At 46.2% G+C, this 18,339-nt stretch overlaps 1 protein-coding gene across 6 annotated transcripts in view; it reads right to left on the reverse strand.

Annotated features, from left to right (window-relative positions):
* NLRC5 (NLR family CARD domain containing 5) overlaps positions 1-18,339 on the reverse strand; it is a 253,349-nt gene that overhangs the window by 149,789 nt on the left and 85,221 nt on the right. For all 6 annotated transcript variants that reach the window (XM_063945766.1, XM_063945765.1, XM_063945768.1 and 3 more), the window contains exons 26-32: positions 17,020-17,085; positions 14,308-14,391; positions 11,615-11,698; positions 5,978-6,064; positions 3,665-3,724; positions 1,329-1,364; positions 434-517 (exon numbers count right to left, since the gene is read on the reverse strand). In XM_063945766.1, coding sequence (XP_063801836.1) covers positions 434-517; positions 1,329-1,364; positions 3,665-3,724; positions 5,978-6,064; positions 11,615-11,698; positions 14,308-14,391; positions 17,020-17,085 — 501 coding nt within the window. The remainder of the gene's footprint in view (positions 1-433; positions 518-1,328; positions 1,365-3,664; positions 3,725-5,977; positions 6,065-11,614; positions 11,699-14,307; positions 14,392-17,019; positions 17,086-18,339) is intronic.

Genomic DNA, 18,339 nt, shown 5'->3' on the forward strand with positions numbered 1-18,339 from the left:
ATCTTCGTTCGGGCGTGAGTAAATCTACTAAGTTTTGAGCAAAAATACTTAGCGCATGCGCACTGCGTACCATCCGCATGCGCATTTTTGCCTTAATCGCTCCGTAGCGAAAATCGGCAACGAGCGAACAACTCGGAATGACCACCTTTGTCCAATGATTTCCTTTTTTTCACTTTTTCCTTCTATACTGCTATTTTTTTCCTAGGTATATGTTTCCAAAAATTGACTTTTAGCGTTGGAAGGCTGAGAATCTGGGCCTTAGAATAAATTACATTGCCAAAAAGAAACACCTTTATTAGACTGAAACTGATTCATCTATATAGGGGGTGAATCTCTTATTCTACAATTCATTATTACTCCGTAATGCAGTGGTAAAATACATCCCTTTATATAACAGTTTATATATCAAATATATTGTAAACATCCAACTTACTTCAACTCCGTAAGACATGTACCATTCTTAATTACTGGGTTTAGACAATCCAGATTATATATTTCCAGTCCGCAGAGATTAAACCTGGATAAAAAATAAGATTAATTAAATATACTGTAATAATAAAAATTACCATTTGGACAAAAGGGGATAGTTTAGACACCTGCTACCAAAACTGGCCGGTCCTACCCCTAGTAAATAATCTTCACATTCTATGGGTGGAATTCAATTGTTTGAAAAGTCGGTTGGGTGTCTGCTTTTTCTGTCTATTAGATAGGAAAAAACAGATACCCAACTGACTTTTCAAACAATTGAATACCCCCCTATGAATCCGGGTTCTCTTAACCAGTATACACAATACAGATGTGTCCTCATACATCTAGCCTTACTACACCACGCAGCGTGAAATTCCTGGCCACAAGTGAACCGCCAGGTCCCACGCAACTCTACTACCAACTTCTTTTGCCAAAAATGAGGTCTTAGTCACAACGCAATATGACTAGTATGCACCAGGAGACGGTGCCCAATAATTTGATACTAGTATATCTGTGTATGAGTCTGTATATGGAGCACAATGGAGCTTGTATTGTAAAAAAAAGCTGCGGCTGCTGCATTGTAGCACATCGTATGCAGATTCAGAGACTCAGTAGCACACAGATATAGAAGTGTCACATTTCAAGTTAATCAGCACAGTCTACTGGTGCGTCCATATCGATAAATTTTCAGCAAAAAAGATGCAACCCCCCCTTCCCCGCCCATGATGCTAGTACAGTCACATGGGACCTGGTGGGCCGAGAGGGACTGAGCAATGATGACGTATCTATACCTTGTGCACTACGAGTATCTGTAGGATGTAAAGAAATAGAACTGTACAGTCCTGATCAGAATAACATACCTTAATGATCTCAGTGCTTGAAAATGTGATCCTTTGCTGAAATGGGAAAATAAAGAGAATGTTACAGATGTCTACTGAAGACACGTCTTCATTCTTCCTGGGTAACTGGACAATAACTATCATTTTAAACTGAAATATACTCATTGGGGGAGATTCAAATGTATGAAAAGTCAGTTGGGAGTCTGTATTTTCCTATCTAATAGACAGGAGAAAACAGACACCCAACCGACTTTTCAAACATTTGAATTCCACCCTTGGTCTGGGTACACACCTAGCCGACTTGTACAACCGACCTGCCAACAGAGAGGCCCAAGCACACACACTTACTAACTGTCCGCCTCATATGTCAGGTCAGACGTCAAAACTGGATGGGCATTTAAATTTGTCATTTATATCAGTTCCTGCAGCCAGTGTACATACACACATGCCAATAGACCTGCATAATATATGGTGGGGTGTTTTTTTGTCGAAATGCCGGTGTCTGGGTTGCCAGTGGTCAGAATACCAACTGCAGCATCCTGACAGGGGGAAGGTAAGTATACTTACCTTCCACCTATGACCTCCTAACCCTCCCTTCCCGCTGCCAAAGCCTAACCTTCCCCACCCTCGCAGCCAAGACCTAACCCTCCCCACCTGCGCCACCAAAACCTAACCCTCCCTTTCCCTCGCAGCCTAACCCAAACTTTCCTTGATGGTGCCTGAACCTAACCCCCACTTCCCGCAGCCTAAACCTAACCCTTCCTCACCCCGCAACCTAACCCTAACCTTCCCCGAAGTCGCCTAAACCTAACCCCCTTCCCGCAGCCTAAACCTAACCCGCCCTCCCCCCAGCCTAACCCTAACCCCGCAGCCTAAACCTAACATCCTTCCCCCCCCCCCCCCATCCCCCGTGGCTTACCTCTTCAGCGGCTCCGCAGATGATCATTCGGTATCCCGGTGGTCGGGATCCTGGCGTCGGTGTTGCGTACCTTGTGGGGATGCATTCCAAAACGTGTTGGGATTTCGGCGTCACTATTTTGACTGCCAGGATCTCGACCACCGGGATCCTAACCGGATCCCATATGGACAGGCTCCTTTCAGAGCCCCTGTCCCTTTGTGTGTATTTTGACACACTCAACTACATACAAATGTTAATTTATTATTGCTGTGAGTAGTGGAAATAAGAAATTACAATTATTGGGAATAAGACCCGATAATTGATACATACTGTATGTCTCTAAGAGAGAGACACCTAACACAGCTACCTTCTGCAGATAAGTGGTGGACAGGAAAATGAAGTACGAGGGTGGTTCAATAAGTAAGGTAACAGACCTCTTACGTGTGTAATGTTCTCTATTTCTTTCTAATTTCCCACCATGCCAGAGCAGGTCGACCGCTGTTTTCCCTCCCGGCAATTATGCTTCGCCTCATATCAGTCATACAGTCCCAGCATCAGGTGTAAGAGCTGGCAGAAACATGGTCACACATCATACTTACCTACTCTCCCGGAAGCTGCGGGAGGCTCACGTTTTTTGGGGTAGCCCCCCGCACCCCCGGAAGAGCGGGCAGGTCTCCCGCATCCTGCTCGTACCTTAGTGATGCGAGCAGGATGGAGAGATAATCTCCCGTTTTTGCGGGTCCGTCGGGTGGGGAAGGGGTTAAAATTATGCAAATTGCGTCATTTTAACTCCACCCCCTTCCCACGGACCCGCGAATCGCGGCATTTGCAGATGTGGGGGCGGGGCTTGGTGATGTCACCATCCGCCCCCGCCCCCCGAAGACTACTGCAGCGTCTCCTCTCCGTGCTTCTCCCGGAGAGGAGACATACAATGTAGGCAAGTATGTCACACATTGAGGTAGATTTCTGCATCATGAGGGCACATCAGCGGCTGAGATTCATCACCAACTGGTCGAGGTGCACGGTGATAATGTCATGTTACGGGAACAGGTTTGGGTTTGGTGTAATGCCTTTGATAATGGCAGGGCAGACGCTCAGGATGAGCAGCTTTCCGGACGGCCAAGCACGTCCAACAAAGATGACAATTTGTGTTGCATAGAAGGTCTGATTCAGGAGCACAGACGCATTCGAGTTAGTTTGCTGAAGAACAGAACAGCGATGGTCCTGCTTGACAGTGATTTCTTCTGTACTGGGATAGATACCTTGGTGTACCATTGGAACAAATGATTAGACATGTACGTAATGAAAGGTCTTGTTACCTTATTTAATGAACCACCCTGGTATAAACACTCCAGTTATTTTATGTATATTATCCCGCTCAGCATTATACACATCTCCATATATTTTAATGTAAATTAGTTACTTGCGCTTTAAAAACACATCTAAACGCATTTCTTACCTCCTGTCCTTACTGTCTACCCAACCGTTCAGCTTTATGGTAACTTTATTTTCACATATGCTGGATGACAAAAAAGAAACCTCAATTTATTAAATTACCAATTTATTTGCCTTTCTTATATCAAAGATGAAAGTAACTTTACAAGAAGAATTTAGGCATATGGGGGGTCATTCCGAGTTGTTCGCTAGCTGTTTTCGTTCGCAGCGCAGCGATTAGGCAAAAAAACGGCACTTCTGCGCATGCGTATGCGGCGCAATGCGCATGCGCTAAGTACTTTCACAACAGCCGAAGTAGTTTCACACAAGGTCTAGCGACGCTTTTCAGTCGCAATGCTGGCTGCTGAGTAGTTGACAGGAAAGGGGCGTTTCTGGGAGGTAACTGGCCGTTTTCAGGGAGTGTGCTGAAAAACGCAGGCGTGTCAGATACAAACGCAGGCGTGCCTGGGGAAACGCAGGCGTGGCTGGCCAAACGCAGGGCGCGTTCGTGACGTCAAAACAGGAACTAAATAGTCTGAAGTGATCGCTAGCTAGGAGTAGGTCTGCAGCTACTCAGAAACTGCTCGAAAATATTTTGTAGCCGCTCTGCGATCCTTTCGTTCGCACTTCTGCTAAGCTAAGATACACTCCCAGAGGGCGGCGGCATAGCGTTTGCACGGCTGCTAAAAGCAGCTAGCGAGCGAACAACTCGGAATTAGGGCCATAGTCGTAACATATTCACCATAAAGTTCAACATATTTTGTTTCTACATTTAAACAGTATAAACATTTTATCACCTTTGCTCTATATTACTGCACTAATAGCAGTAATACTTCATTACTTCACTAACACAACCTCTCCGCTCTGCACAAGATCTGCGTCTCTCATCCACACGTATTATTTGTTCCCACTCAAAATTACAGGACTTTGGGTCTATTTACTAAGCCTTGGAGATAAAGTACCAGACCTTGGCAACCAATCAGCTGCTCTGTATAATTTTATAGTATGCAAATTCTAAATGTTACTTCAATGCTGATTGGTTGCCATGGGCAACTTCTCCACTGGCTCACTTCTCCTCTCTTATCACTGCTTCGTGAATAGACCTAAGATCATCATATAGAAATAAATCCTATATTAGGTCTGTGGACTCAATGCTAAAAAATAAATCATACAATGGAAGTTCTTAAAATTATCATGATAGCCACAAAAGTGTCTGTAAGGGGGTAATTGGGACCCCCATTTGGAAAGCCCACACCCACCCATCCCTGTTTAAATCGATTTAAAATGGTGCAGCAAGATTGATCTTTTTCTCTCGCAGCTCCCCATCTGTCACTCATACCACTCTGCAATCCCTACTCTGGCTCCCCATGTCCACCATATCTGGTCATATTCTTCCACAGCCTTCAATCTGTATACGCTCTCTGGAAACCCATCTCCTTAGAGCTTGTGCTACTCCCACCTGTACTACCCACTGTAGAACACCTGTCCCAAGCTCCACTCTGAGCCACGCCCACTCCTCTTGTGTCAGATGTGTCCTCTTCCAATAAGAATGTAGCTCGGAAATGAGCAGGGCCCTCCCTACCCTTAAGTTTCATGTCTGCATTTATTTATATCTGACTTGTACTGTGTGTGGTATTTTCCCCACTGTCTAGTGCTGCAGAGCTCAGTACAAATCAACAATTGAAAATCAATGACCTCAGGAGAAGATATACTGTATATACAGCCATGCGGGAAACGTGAGTGCAGAAGAACATACAGTACATTAGTATTGTAGCCTATAGTCAGAGTCGGTCCTAACCATTATGATGCCCTAGGCAAGATATTGGCTGGTGCCCCATAGCACCGCCACTAGTTCTGCAGGAGATGCCTGGCATGAGTCATCTGGCAGCTCTGCTAACGTCGGGCGCCTTTTGTTTCTGAAAATGCATCTTATCTGCATTACTATGTGGCTAGGATGCACAAGCAGCTTCTGCTGTTTAAAATAATATGCAGCATGCCTATATTCTGTGTGCGATTGCGGCTGTATCTGCATATGAAATGCTACATTACAGTGATTTCCAGGAATACACTGCAATGTAGTATTTCGTATGCAGATACAGCCGCAGTCACACACAGAATATAGGCATGCTGCATATCATTTTAATCAGCAGAAGCTGCTGGTGCCCCAAAGCATACCAAATGCCCTAGGCATTTGCCTAGTTTGCCTATGCCTAAGGCCGGCTCTGCCTATAGTGCCCAGTTAATGTAAGCTTGTTGATCACCCTCCATATGAAACAATGCCTGCCCATCCTAGGAAAAGATAATTGTAGCATTAAAATATCAAAGTGGTTTCGCTTACCTGATACCCTTGATATTTGCAGGAGTCTGGGTGATGTGATGGACAAGTGACATTAAATTCTCTCCTCCCACCCATGGCTCATCAATACTGGAAAACACAAAGTCTGTAAATGTACCATCAGCGTGATACAGGTACACAGAAAGTCCGCCATGTACCATTGGGGGAGGGGGAGTATGTTATAGGGAAAATGACACAGTTGTCAAGTTTAGTTTAAATGTATCTAGAACTTACATTTGCTGCAGCCTCCAGCCACATCCAGAGCTGTCTAAGCATTCACTCATCTCACCGAGTAACATATTTACTAATCACTGTGGTTTAGACCTGATAAATAAACTTTTTTAATCGCTACAAAAGAAGTGATCACAAAAGCGATGCTCCGGGGCTCCTGGAAACTAAGGGGCCCGCGGCGGCCCAGACCTGTGATTTTCCCCTCAAGCTCCTCCGCACTGGAATTTAATGGGGTGCTGCATGTCTATCGCGCATGATAACTTACGCTCGGTGCGCGCGGCTGTGATATCCTGTCCACGGCTCTGAAATACCCCTGCGCTCCAAGTACTGTATCTGTCAGGCTGCCTGATTGACAGTCCTACCTAATGCCCCACACACACGGGGCGACTTTTACCTATTTACTAAGTGATCTGACTAAGGGGGGGTCATTCTGAGTTGATCGCTCGCTAGCAGTTTTTAGCAGCCGTGTAAACGTATTGTCGCCGCCCACGGGGGAGTGTATTTTCGCTTTGCAGAAGTGCGAACGCCTGTGCAGCAGAGCGCCTGCAAAATCATTTTGTGCAAAACAAGACCAGCCCTGTAGTTACTCTTCGTGTGCGTTGATTCTAACGACGGAGGGACGGCTTTTGACGTCACACGCCCACCCAGCGAACGCCCAGCCACGCCTGCGTTTTTTCTGCCATGCATGCGTTTTTCTAAGCACTCCCTGAAAACGGTCAGTTAACACCCAGAAACGCCCACTTCATGTCAATCTCCTTGAGGCCGGCTGTGCGATTGGAATCGTCGCTAGAACCAGTGCAAAACCACAATGGACTTTGTACCCGTACGACGCGTGTGCGCATTGCGGTGCATACGCATGCGCAGATTAGCCCTTTTTTTTCACTGATCGTTACGCAGCGAACAACGGCAGCTACCGATCAACTCAGAATGCCCCCCTACGTCACTTAGAAATTAAGCACAAATCGCTCCGTGTGTATGCCCCATAACGATAGCGATGCGCGGCCCCGCGCGCGGCTATCGCCGGCTCAGATCATTCAAGTATGCAGGCAAGATCTAGTCAGATCGCCTAGCATGTGTATACAGAACACTGGTTAGCACAGATCGCTGTGTGTGTATATCGGTGTATAGCGATGTGTGCTGAGCGATCTGTGCTAACCTACATCGGTTAGCACACAGCACAAGTCGCGCCGTGTGTACCCAGCATTAGGCTGTCACGGCGAGTAGAGGTGGGGCCCAGAGGCGGAACTAGCGGCAGTGCAGGCAGTGCCTTGCACTGGGGCCCGCCACTGTAAAGGGGCCCAAAGCCAGAGCGGCATGTAATGAGTCAAACTGACTCATTACATGCCGCCTAGCTCCCGCTGTGTGCCGCCGCCGCCGAGGCCGAGGAGAGAGAGAGGATGCGCACCGGCTACGGGGGGTGGGGGGAGGAGGAGGAGGGTGGAGGAGGGAGCCGCAGCAGCGCTGTGTAATTGGTAGAAGCGCTGCTGCTGCTGGCTCTCTCCTTTACCATAGGCTGCCCTCCGCCGCCTGTGACTGCTGGGATGCGCATCGCATCCCAGCAGTCACAGCGGCGGAGGGCGGCCTATGGTAAAGGAGAGAGCCAGCAGCAGCAGCGCTTCTACCAATTACACAGCGCTGCTGCGGCTCCCTCCTCCACCCCCCTCCTCCTTCTTCTCCCCTGCCAGAAGGCTGCCAGAAGCTACACGAGGAGCCTGCGCCAGTGGAAACGGTAAGTATATCTATCTATCTATCTATCTATCTATCTATCTATCTATCTATCTATCTATCTATCTAGTCTGCCGTATTGTGTAAAAAAGGGGGACGCTGTTTGCCATAATGTGTAAAAAATGGGATGCTGTCTGCCGTAATGTGTAATAAATGGGACGCTGTTTGCCGTAATGTGTAATAAATGGGACGCTGTCTGCCGTAATGTGTAAAAATGGGACGCTGTCTGCCGTAATGCGTAATAAATGGGACGCTGTCTGCCGTAATGCGTAATAAATGAGACGCTGTCTGCCGTAATGTGCAAAAAATGGGACGCTGTCTGCCGTAATGTGTAATAAATGGGACGCTGTCTGCCGTAATGTGTAAAAAAGGGGACGCTGTCTGCCGTAATGTGTAAAAATGGGAAAAATGGGACGCTGTCTGCCGTAATGTGTAATAAATGGGACGCTGTCTGCCGTAATGTGTAATAAATGGGACGCTGTCTGCCGTAATGTGTAATAAATGGGACGCTGTCTGCCGTAATGTGCAAAAAATGGGACGCTGTCTGCCGTAATGTGTAATAAATGGGGAATCTGCCTGCCGTAATGTGCAAAAAATGGGACGCTGTCTGCCGTAATGTTTAGTAAGGGGACGCTGTCTGCCGTAATGTGTAAAAATGGGACGCTGTCTGCCGTAATGTGTAATAAATGGGATGCTGTCTGCCGTAATGTGTAACAAGGGCACGCTGTCTGCCGTTATGTGTAAAAAGTGTACGCTGTCTGCCGCTATGTGTAACAAGGGCACGCGGTCTGCCGTTATGTGTAAAAAGGGCACGCTGTCTGCCGTTATGTGTAAAAAGTGTACGCTGTCTGCCGCTATGTGTAACAAGGGCACGCGGTCTGCCGTTATGTGTAAAAAGGGCACGCTGTCTGCTGTAATGTGTAAAAAGAGGAATCTGTCCGCTGTAAGGTGTAAAAGGGTCTCTACCTGGTGTAGTGGTGCTACTGTGCGGCGTACTTTGAATAATGGAGACTACTGTACACCGTTTTATGAATTGGTATTATTTTGTGGCCACACCCCTTCCCCACGAAGCCACACCACTATGTATTTTTGCGCACGCCTACGGCGCGCGCTGCCCCTGTTTTGCATGCAGGGGTGGGGCTCCGATGCCGTTTCTTGCACACAGTGCTAAAATGTCTAGTTACGGCACTGTTGCTATGTATCCATTTCTCTGGCCCTGAGCAGGTCCCCCTCACCAGATCCTCTCCAGGGGTGAGGGGGTGGACTTGGATGGGATGTGTGTGGGGGGGGGATGTGGGGGGGGGCCCAAAGCATTTTGTCGCACCTGGGCCCACCGCTCGCTAGTTCTGCCACTGAGGTGGGCGGTGCTTGTGGTGTGAGTGGCCCCCAGGGAATGCGATGTCATATGTCACAACGTCATAATGTTTCAATCCTGTGAAGAGGAGCAGAGAAGCAAGAAGAACCCGGCCAGCCGGAGCCCAGAAGCCCATAAAGAAGACAGAAGAAAAAGCAGAGAAGTGAAAAAAAGGAGGGAGGGATCACAAAAGATCATTACATTTATAGGGAGTTAAAGGGAAATCGCATAGTCAAACTTGGGCATAGCAAGGATCTCTTAGGGAGGCAGCCGCACAATGTTGAACAGTGTGTTTGGCCAATTAGTCACTCTCTGACTCCTTCTGCCAGCCGCTGTCTCCCGCTGTCACACTCTTCCTCTCGTTGTCACCCTCTGCATATCCCCATCACCATCTGCTTCCCTCTACCTCCTCGGTTACACACTGCCTCTCCCTGCTACCCTCTGCCTCTCCCTGCAACCCTCTGCTTCTCTCTATTATCCTCTTTGCCTCTCCCTGTCACCCACTGCCACCAACTGCCCTCCCCCCCGATACCCTCTGCCTCTCATTGCCAGCCCCTGCTTCTCCCTATCACCCAATGCCTTCCCCTACCACCCTCTGTCTCTCGCTGTCACCTCTGCCTCACCCATCACTCTCTGCCTCTCCCCATTACCCACTACCTCACCCTGTTGTCCACTGCATCTCCCAGTGGAGTGGGGAAGGGGTGGACCAAAGCAAATTTTTGCACTTGGGCCCACCACTTGCAAGTGTGCAAGTTCCGCCTCTGGCATGCGTGGACTGCTGACCAATCATGTGTGGTGCCCATTGTTATTATTGTGAAATAGTAGCCCATAGATGGCGTTATTCTATCGGGAGATAGTGTTACCCTACTTGGGAGCTGGTGTTACCCTATCAGGAAGATGGTGTTATCCAACCAGAAGATGGTGTTAACTTATCAGGGAGATGGTGTTATCCTATTGGGAGATGGTGTTTTCCTATCAGGGAGATTATTATTATTACATTTTATTTATAAGGCGCCATAAGTGTTTTACAGCGCCGTACAGTGGGCATACAATAGAACAGTACAGGGAGACAGAACTTAATATCACAGTAAAAAATAACAGAAATAGAGTACAGGTAACAGAGAGCACCACAATTCTCAATACACAATACAGCTTAGATGTAAGTAGCGAGGGAGTAATCAGCGCTCTACTAGGGGCTGGCGGCCATAGATAGAGATGAGCCTTTACCAGCAGGAGAAAAAGCGGGTAAAGAAGATGGTCGGTGAGTAGGGGAGAGATGTAAGTAAAATGTGAGGACAAGAGGGCTTTGACAACAAGAGAGAAGAGGGCCCTCCTCTGAGGAGCTAACAATCTAGTAGGAAGGGGCGACAGACAGATGACATGAGGTGCAAGCAAGCGGGAGGTAGCCTGATGGCAGGATGTAAGAAAAGCAGAGATGTTCAAGGCATGAGGCAGGGGGATGGAGGAGCAGCCTCAGGACTAGGTTATGCATCGTAAGGGTACGCTTTGATGAATAGGTGGGTGCCCATTTAAAGCTTTGCAAGGTCGGAGAGAGTCTAATGGAGCGGGGGAACGCGTTCCACTGAAGGGGTGCAGCACAGGAAAATCTTGACCTCGAGCATGGGAAGCAGTGACCAGGGCGCTGGAGAGGCGATGCTCATTGGCCAACAGTAGGGGGCGGGAGGGAGTATGAAGGAAGAGGAAGTTGGAGATGTAGAGAGCAGTAGAATTAGAGATGGCCTTGTATGTGAGGGTGAGGGGTTTGAAGAGGATTCTGTAGGGGAATGGGAGCCAGTGCATGTTTTGTTGAAGGGGAGTGGCAAAAGCGAAGCTGTGGGAGAGGACAGATTGGAGGGAAGCGAGATCGGAGCAAGATGGTATTATCCTATCAGGAGATGGTGTTACCTTATCAGGGAGATGGTGTTTTCCTATTTAAGAAATGGTGTTACCCTATCGGGGAAAACGCAGCCCAGCGATCAGATCTGAATTTCCCGCAGAGACTTTTACTCTCTCCCTGACTGACATTTAGGATTTTGCTGATCCATAGAGATATCAGAGATCATCAGAATCCACAGATCGGCGGATCGGATTGGCATTGGGGAATCGAGAAATTGCCCTGATCGCAGGCACCCCGTTACCAACCCCTGGTGGGATGGATTACGTGTTTTCAATTATATACTTAATATTTTAACTGAAGAACGAATGGAGGAAAGTGAACGCTGAAAGGCTACATGGAAAACGGCCCGTGGGTAGGTAGATCTGAAGATTGGACAATTTTTGCCCTGATTGAATTGTTTTAATGAATAAAAACTGGATAAATCTTGACTTACCTTAAGGTGAAATCATGAGATATTTGTGACTGCACTGATAGACAATCCTTCACATCATCCAAAGCTATATTGTTCCTCTTTGATCTGCGTGCACACAAAATGTGTACATAATATTAAAAAAAATATACTGTATACACACCTGTAGATTAGTATTAAAAACATATTATAACAACGCTCAGAAAGTTAATAACTGTACTCTTATACTACACAAGCAAGCAAAGGTTATTTTCACATTCCAGTATTTAATATGTTGTTAACACTGTATATGTATTAACTCCTATATCTAATACCCATATAAACATTGCATCAGTGTTCAGCAAATATACTCGTGAATTACAAGGAATAATGCACCCTCTACTTATCATTATTACAGACTGTAAGCTTGCAAGCAGGGCCCTCTTACCTTTTTGTCTGTTATTACCCAGTCTTGTTGTATTACTATTTTGCTCTCAGTTGTAAAGCGCAATGGAATATGCTGCCACCGTATAAGTAACTGTTATTAACTAATAACAGATATTTGAGTAACTTTGCGATTCTATGATCTGTATATAGGTGGTCATTCCGAGTTGATCGCTAGCTGCCGTTGTTCGCTGCGTAGCGATCAGTGAAAAAACGGCTAATCTGCGCATGCGTATGCACCGCAATGCACACGCACAACGTACGGGTACAAAGAGCATCGTGGTTTTGCACAGGTTATAGCGAAGCTTTCAGTCGCACAGCCGATCGCAAGGAGATTGATAGGAAGAGGGAGTTTCTGGGCGTCAACTGACCGTTTTCTGGGAGTGTTTGGAAAAAAGCAGGCGTGGCCGGGCGTTTGCTGGGCGGTTATCTGACGTAATTACCGTGTCACTCGTCGCAGCAATCATCGCACAGGATAAGTAACTACAGGGCTGGTCTTGTTCTGCACAAAATGTGTTTGCAGGCGCTCGGCTGCACAGGCGTTCGCACTCCTGCAAAGCGATAATACACTCCCCAGTGGGCGGCGACTATGCCTTTGCACGGCTGCTAAAAACTGCTAGCGAGCGATCAACCCGGAATTACCCCCCTTGTAGGGAGAGTATTATCCCACATATCAGGGAGTAGTGATAGCATCATTTTATAATCCATTATGAAAACACTTGTAATGAAAACTGCCATGTGCCCCAATTCACACTGTAATGATGTATTGTATTTGCAAGCACAGCGGGAACCCCACCCCCTTACTGCTCTCACTGGCTGCCTTACATCTGGACACGCCCTCTATCCCTGGTAACTGCAGTACTAGCTGTGATCCTTACTGGTATATAATATATTTTGTTGACTTTAACCAATGTTATTTTTCAGTCCTTTCTTTCAATAAATTCTTAATCACCGTCCACACGAGTGGTGAATATTGTGTATTTCGTGTTTGGTGTTTTGCCTCCCTGGGGTGTCCTTTGTTCTTCTGCCCAACAGTTATACAGGTGACGCCCGGAGTGACCTCTGACACCGACATCGCAAATAGACAACCGGTAAACGACTCCTTGACCACTACCGCATCTAAGGTACCGATGCACCTCACCCATTATACCACCGTATTACAGATGGTAAAAGAGAGAAAGAGGGAGAGAGATGTGGGAAGAGGGAGGGAGAAAGAGATGCGAGGAGGAAGGGGAGAGACACGGGAAGGTAAGGGAAGCGAGAGTAGAAAAAAAACAAACCTGTAATGCTAGCGAACAGCGAATGATAAGTCCAAAATACTGGCAAGCATATTAGAAGGCACTAAGTTACTTGACCATGTTAAAGGTACAGTGACCTATAACACTAAGGGCCTAATTCAGATCTGACCGCAGCAGCAAATTTGATATCAAATATGGGCAAAACCATGTGCAGTGCAGGTGGGGCAGATATAACATGTACAGAGAGAGTTAGATTTGGGTGTGGTGTGTTCAATCTGCAATCTAAATTGCAGTGTAAAAATAAAGCAGCCAGTATTTACCCTGCACAGAAACACTATAACCCCCCCAAATCAAACTCTCTCTGCACATGTTATATCTGCCCCACCTGCATTGCACATGGGGGTTCGTTCCAAGATGATCATAGCTGTGCTAAATTTAGCACAGCTACGATTATTCACACTGACATGCGGGGGGGGGGGGACGCCCAGCACAGGGCTATCACGCCCCGCATGTCAGTGCCGACTCCCCCCCCCCCTGCAGAAGTGCAAAGGCATCGCACAGCGACGATGCCTTTGCACTTCAAGAGTAGCTCCCGACCAGCGCAGCTTTAGCGTGCTGGCCAGGAGCTACTCGGCGCTTCCCGGCCCGCAGCGGCTGCGTGTGACGTCACGCAGCCGCGTGGCCCACCCATCAACAGTCCGGCCACATTTGCGTTGGCCGGACCGCGCCCCCTAAACGGCGGCTTTGCGCCGCCGTCCAGCCCTCTCCCGCCCAGCACCCGCCTCTGCCCCAGAGGCGATCGCTAGGCAACGACGGCTGGCATGCAGTTTGCTGCTGCTATCAGATCTGAATTAGGCCTTAAGTCATAGAGATATGTTAGTTATAGAGTCAATAAGGTGATTTAATTAAAAAGCAAGTAAAGCCACTATTGGCCAACTATAGGAAACAAATAGACACAACAGTTGTTGAGTACAAATGACAATAGCAAAATGGTAACAGCACCAGGCTGGTATATAACATGTGATAACATAGCTGGGAGCTTTATCAGACACTCACATAAAATGTGTGATATTGTAACTATTCTCCAGCACGGCCCACAGCTTAGAATGATGTTCTGCTTGGAAATTGCATCCATTTAATCTGAAATAAAATGAAAGAGAACATTGGGGCAGATGTATTAACCTGGAGAAGGCATAAGGGAGTGATAAACCAGTGATATGTGCAAGGTGATAAACGCACCAGCCAATCAGCTCCCATATGTAAATTACCAGTTAGGAGCTGATTGGCTGGTGCATTATCACCTTGCACTTAACACTGCTTTATCACTGGTTTATCACTTCCTTATGCCTTCTACAGGTTAATACATCTACCCCAAGATTACAGTATCTATAAAACTTCCAGTAAATTTAACTTCTATCATATAGGCCATACCTGAAACACCATAACAAGGTTTAGTTTGCGGGCGCCACTGTGAACCAATGGCATTGCTCTGTAATGCCTGCCTCAGATAAATAAATCTATTATCACATAATGCAGATAGCAGAAGATGTGAAAGATCATACATTGTGTATTATAGGTTACACAGTGTATAACACTAACTTCACAGTCTATTCATTGGTATAAGTAAGATGGTACAGCCTACTGCGCATGAAAATCCAATTTATCCAGTGACGGATATACCACAGACATCATCCGGAAATTTCCTAGGTCACCAGCTATAATGATGTAACGGAGGGGGGGTTGTTTTGTCTGGGTATGGGTCATTAGGTCAACCACACTTAGGTCGACAGTCATTAGGTCGACGTGAACAAGGTTGACATGGAAAAAGGTCGACATGAGGGTTTTCTTTCTTTCTTTTTGGTGTCGTTTTCTTCGTAGAGTGACCGGGAACACCAATTAGTGCACAGTGTCCCCTCGCATGGCTCGCGCTTCGGATAAGGTGCCTCGCTCTGCTACCGCTGCGCTCAGCACAGGTTACCGCTCCCAATTGTAGTCCACGTCTATCGTAGAGTATGAAAAAGATCAAATAAATAAAAAAAAAAATGAAAAATGCATGTTGACCTTTTTCCATTTCGACCTAGTGACCATGTTGATCATGTGACCATGTCAACCTAATGCATGTCAACCAAGAGTGGTCGACCTAATGACTGTTGACCTAAGTGTGGTCGACCTAATGACCGTATCCCGTTTTGTCTTGTGGAATGCCCAATGCAGACCCACCTCCAACACTGACTAGCTCAGCTCCATGTTTTCCAGCCATCACTGACAGTCGCACAGAGTGGAACAGTCAGGTCCATGGCTGGGGACTGGTTGGGGGTCCGCTCCCCTCTCCATTAGCGGCATCCTCCATATGTGAGGCCGCCGGAGGCTATTCAGTGTGCAACCTACTGACATACATATGTCACTCACGTGCTGACTGAGAAGCCTGCCTCCTGCCGCAACATAAAACATCTGAATAAAAGAAGATAAGTCTGAAGGGACTCTTCAAGTAGATGGAGGGTGGGAGCTATTCATTTAATGGTGATCTGCATTCATTTAACGATGAATGAGAGCAATGACTCTATTGATGGGATGCTGGTGGGAGAGATCACTTAATAGTGGGATGATGGAGGTAGTGGGGACTTTTTACTGGCAGAGTGATTTTTAAGGGGGATAACTGCATGTGGGGCTGATAGGACCTATTTATTTAGTGAGGGGCTGATATGGGGGGGGGCTATTAATAAAATGTGAATACTTTTAATTGAATGTCTGCTCTTGTTAAAGTGAAACAGGTCTAATTACTAATTGTGAATATTATTAATATTGTGGTTGATTGAAAGAACAGAGGAATGTGTATTATTTGTGAATGCTATTAATTTAATGTTGGAGCTTGCTGGGAAGAATAAGGCCTATTTATGAAATAGATACCAGGGGCGTCCAAGCCTCTAGTTCCGCATCACACTGCTTTTGCTAAGGAAAATGTGCACCTACTGTAACAATAATAACCTCCCTACTTGCGGAAACGAATGGGTTTCCCTGCGTGGTAAGTGCAGAGGATTAGTACGCGGAGATCCTGCAAATAATAAAATCGGGCAGCACTGACAATTAGCCATGGGGTAAACCACGCTCCTAATTGAATCTCCCGCTACAGATGTGTCCTCCTACATCCTTGCTGCAGTCAGGATAAACAGTCTTTCTAGTCACGTCATGCCGTGGCGTGACTCGGAAGCGCTGTGCGTACTAATTTGCAACTTTTTCTGTCAAAATGCGTCTTACACGCAGCGCTATGTGAAGAATATGCACAAGCAATGATATACGGCATGCCTATATTCTGTGTGTGACTGCGGCTGTATCTGCATACGAAATGCTACGTTACAGTGTTTTCCTGGAAATCACTGTAATGTAGCATTGCGTATGCAGATACAGCTGCAGTAACACACAGAATATAGGCATGCTGTATATAATTTAAATCAGCATAAGCTGCTTGTGCAAAGCCATATGTCTAAGACGCATTTTCGGTAAAAAAGACGCCCGACGTTAACAGAGCTGCACGGGACATGTCAGCTCACTCACGCCAGGCATCTCCATGGCGTACTGAGGCAAGATGTATGAGGACACATCTGTATGTTACCAGCAGCAGCTGCGAAAACAGGTAAGAGATAATATAACATTCTGCCAACTCTTCTGATTGTGTTGGACGTGTCCCGCAATTTCTGATTTTTTAATAATCCTATATACACAAAAAAAAAAAAAACACAGTTGTGTTTCTAAAACAAAACAAAAAAATACCTTATTTTCCTCAATGAGTCTCCAGAAGGTGAAAATACAACATGGATTGTTTCTTTTGGATTTAAACTAAGAAACATAAAGTTAGTCAGTAATTAAGGATTTTATTTGTAAAAAAGCAGAAAGAACACAGCAAATTAAAGTCATACTAAACGCTAATAGAATCATATGTTCTCAGCAGCATGGACGGTGTAGTGGTTAGCATTACTGCCTCACAGGATCATGGGTTCGATACCCACCATGGCCCTAAATGTGTGGAGTTTGTATTTGCGTGGGTTTTAGTCCACAATCCAAAAATATACTGGTAGGTCAACTGGCTCCTGACAAAAAATTAACCCTAGTGTGTAAGTGTGTGCGTGTACATGTGTTTAGGGCAGGCTAGATGGGCCAAGTGGTTTTGTCTGCCGTCAAAATTCTATTTGTTTCTTTGTTACTTATATCACCTGATACCTTACTTGTATGCTTGCAGAAAAATATAATAAAGGATCATAGCTGCCCCACAAAAAAATGGGGGATGCATTCAGCATTCCAGCAGCTGGAATGCTGGCGGTCATGTGACCACCGCCTGAATCCCGACACCACTCCTGAGATCGGAACACAGACAGACGACACCCCTAAAGTAAGTATCAGGGCACAGGTTATGGTAAGGACCCGGTGGGGGTGGTTATGGTTAGGTACATGGGGAAGTGGTTAGCCATTGCCGCCATTCCCCCGGAGGGTTAGGCTAGGGATCAAGTACCTAAATGGCACTTTGTAATGGATACAACAGTTTTAAAGAAACAAGCAAATATTTATTAATAAATACACAAAATATACATGCCTACACCAAGTTCAGGAGACAGGTCCATTTTAATGGGACATTATTGCTGGATTGTTTTCTTTTATAGGCCTATTCATATCAGAGTGTAATACCATTTAAATAAACACAAATGTCCAACTGATTCATCATCAAAAAACGCATGAACGTATTTTATAGCCTATCAATGCCTCTGTTTTCATTGCCCTCTATGGTAAAGATTGACTATCGATTAAATGTTTTCAGCAGACATAAATTGCAACAGCGACATCTTCAGCTCAGAATTAGGTACTGCACCATAGAAACAAGTTCTACATCTCTTCTATTGCATAATAGCCTATGTGGTAACACTGGCCCTCATTCCGAGTTGTTCGCTCGCTAGCTGCTTTTAGCAGCATTGCACACGCTAAGCCGCCGCCTACTGGGAGTGAATCTTAGCTTTGCAGAATTGTGAACGAAAGATTAGCAGAATTGTGAATAGAATAGCGATTAGAAATTTCTTTGCAGTTTCCGAGTAGCTCGAGACT

The sequence above is a fragment of the Pseudophryne corroboree genome, chromosome 11 (assembly GCF_028390025.1).
Source record: "Pseudophryne corroboree isolate aPseCor3 chromosome 11, aPseCor3.hap2, whole genome shotgun sequence".
NCBI classification, from domain to species: domain Eukaryota; kingdom Metazoa; phylum Chordata; class Amphibia; order Anura; family Myobatrachidae; genus Pseudophryne; species Pseudophryne corroboree.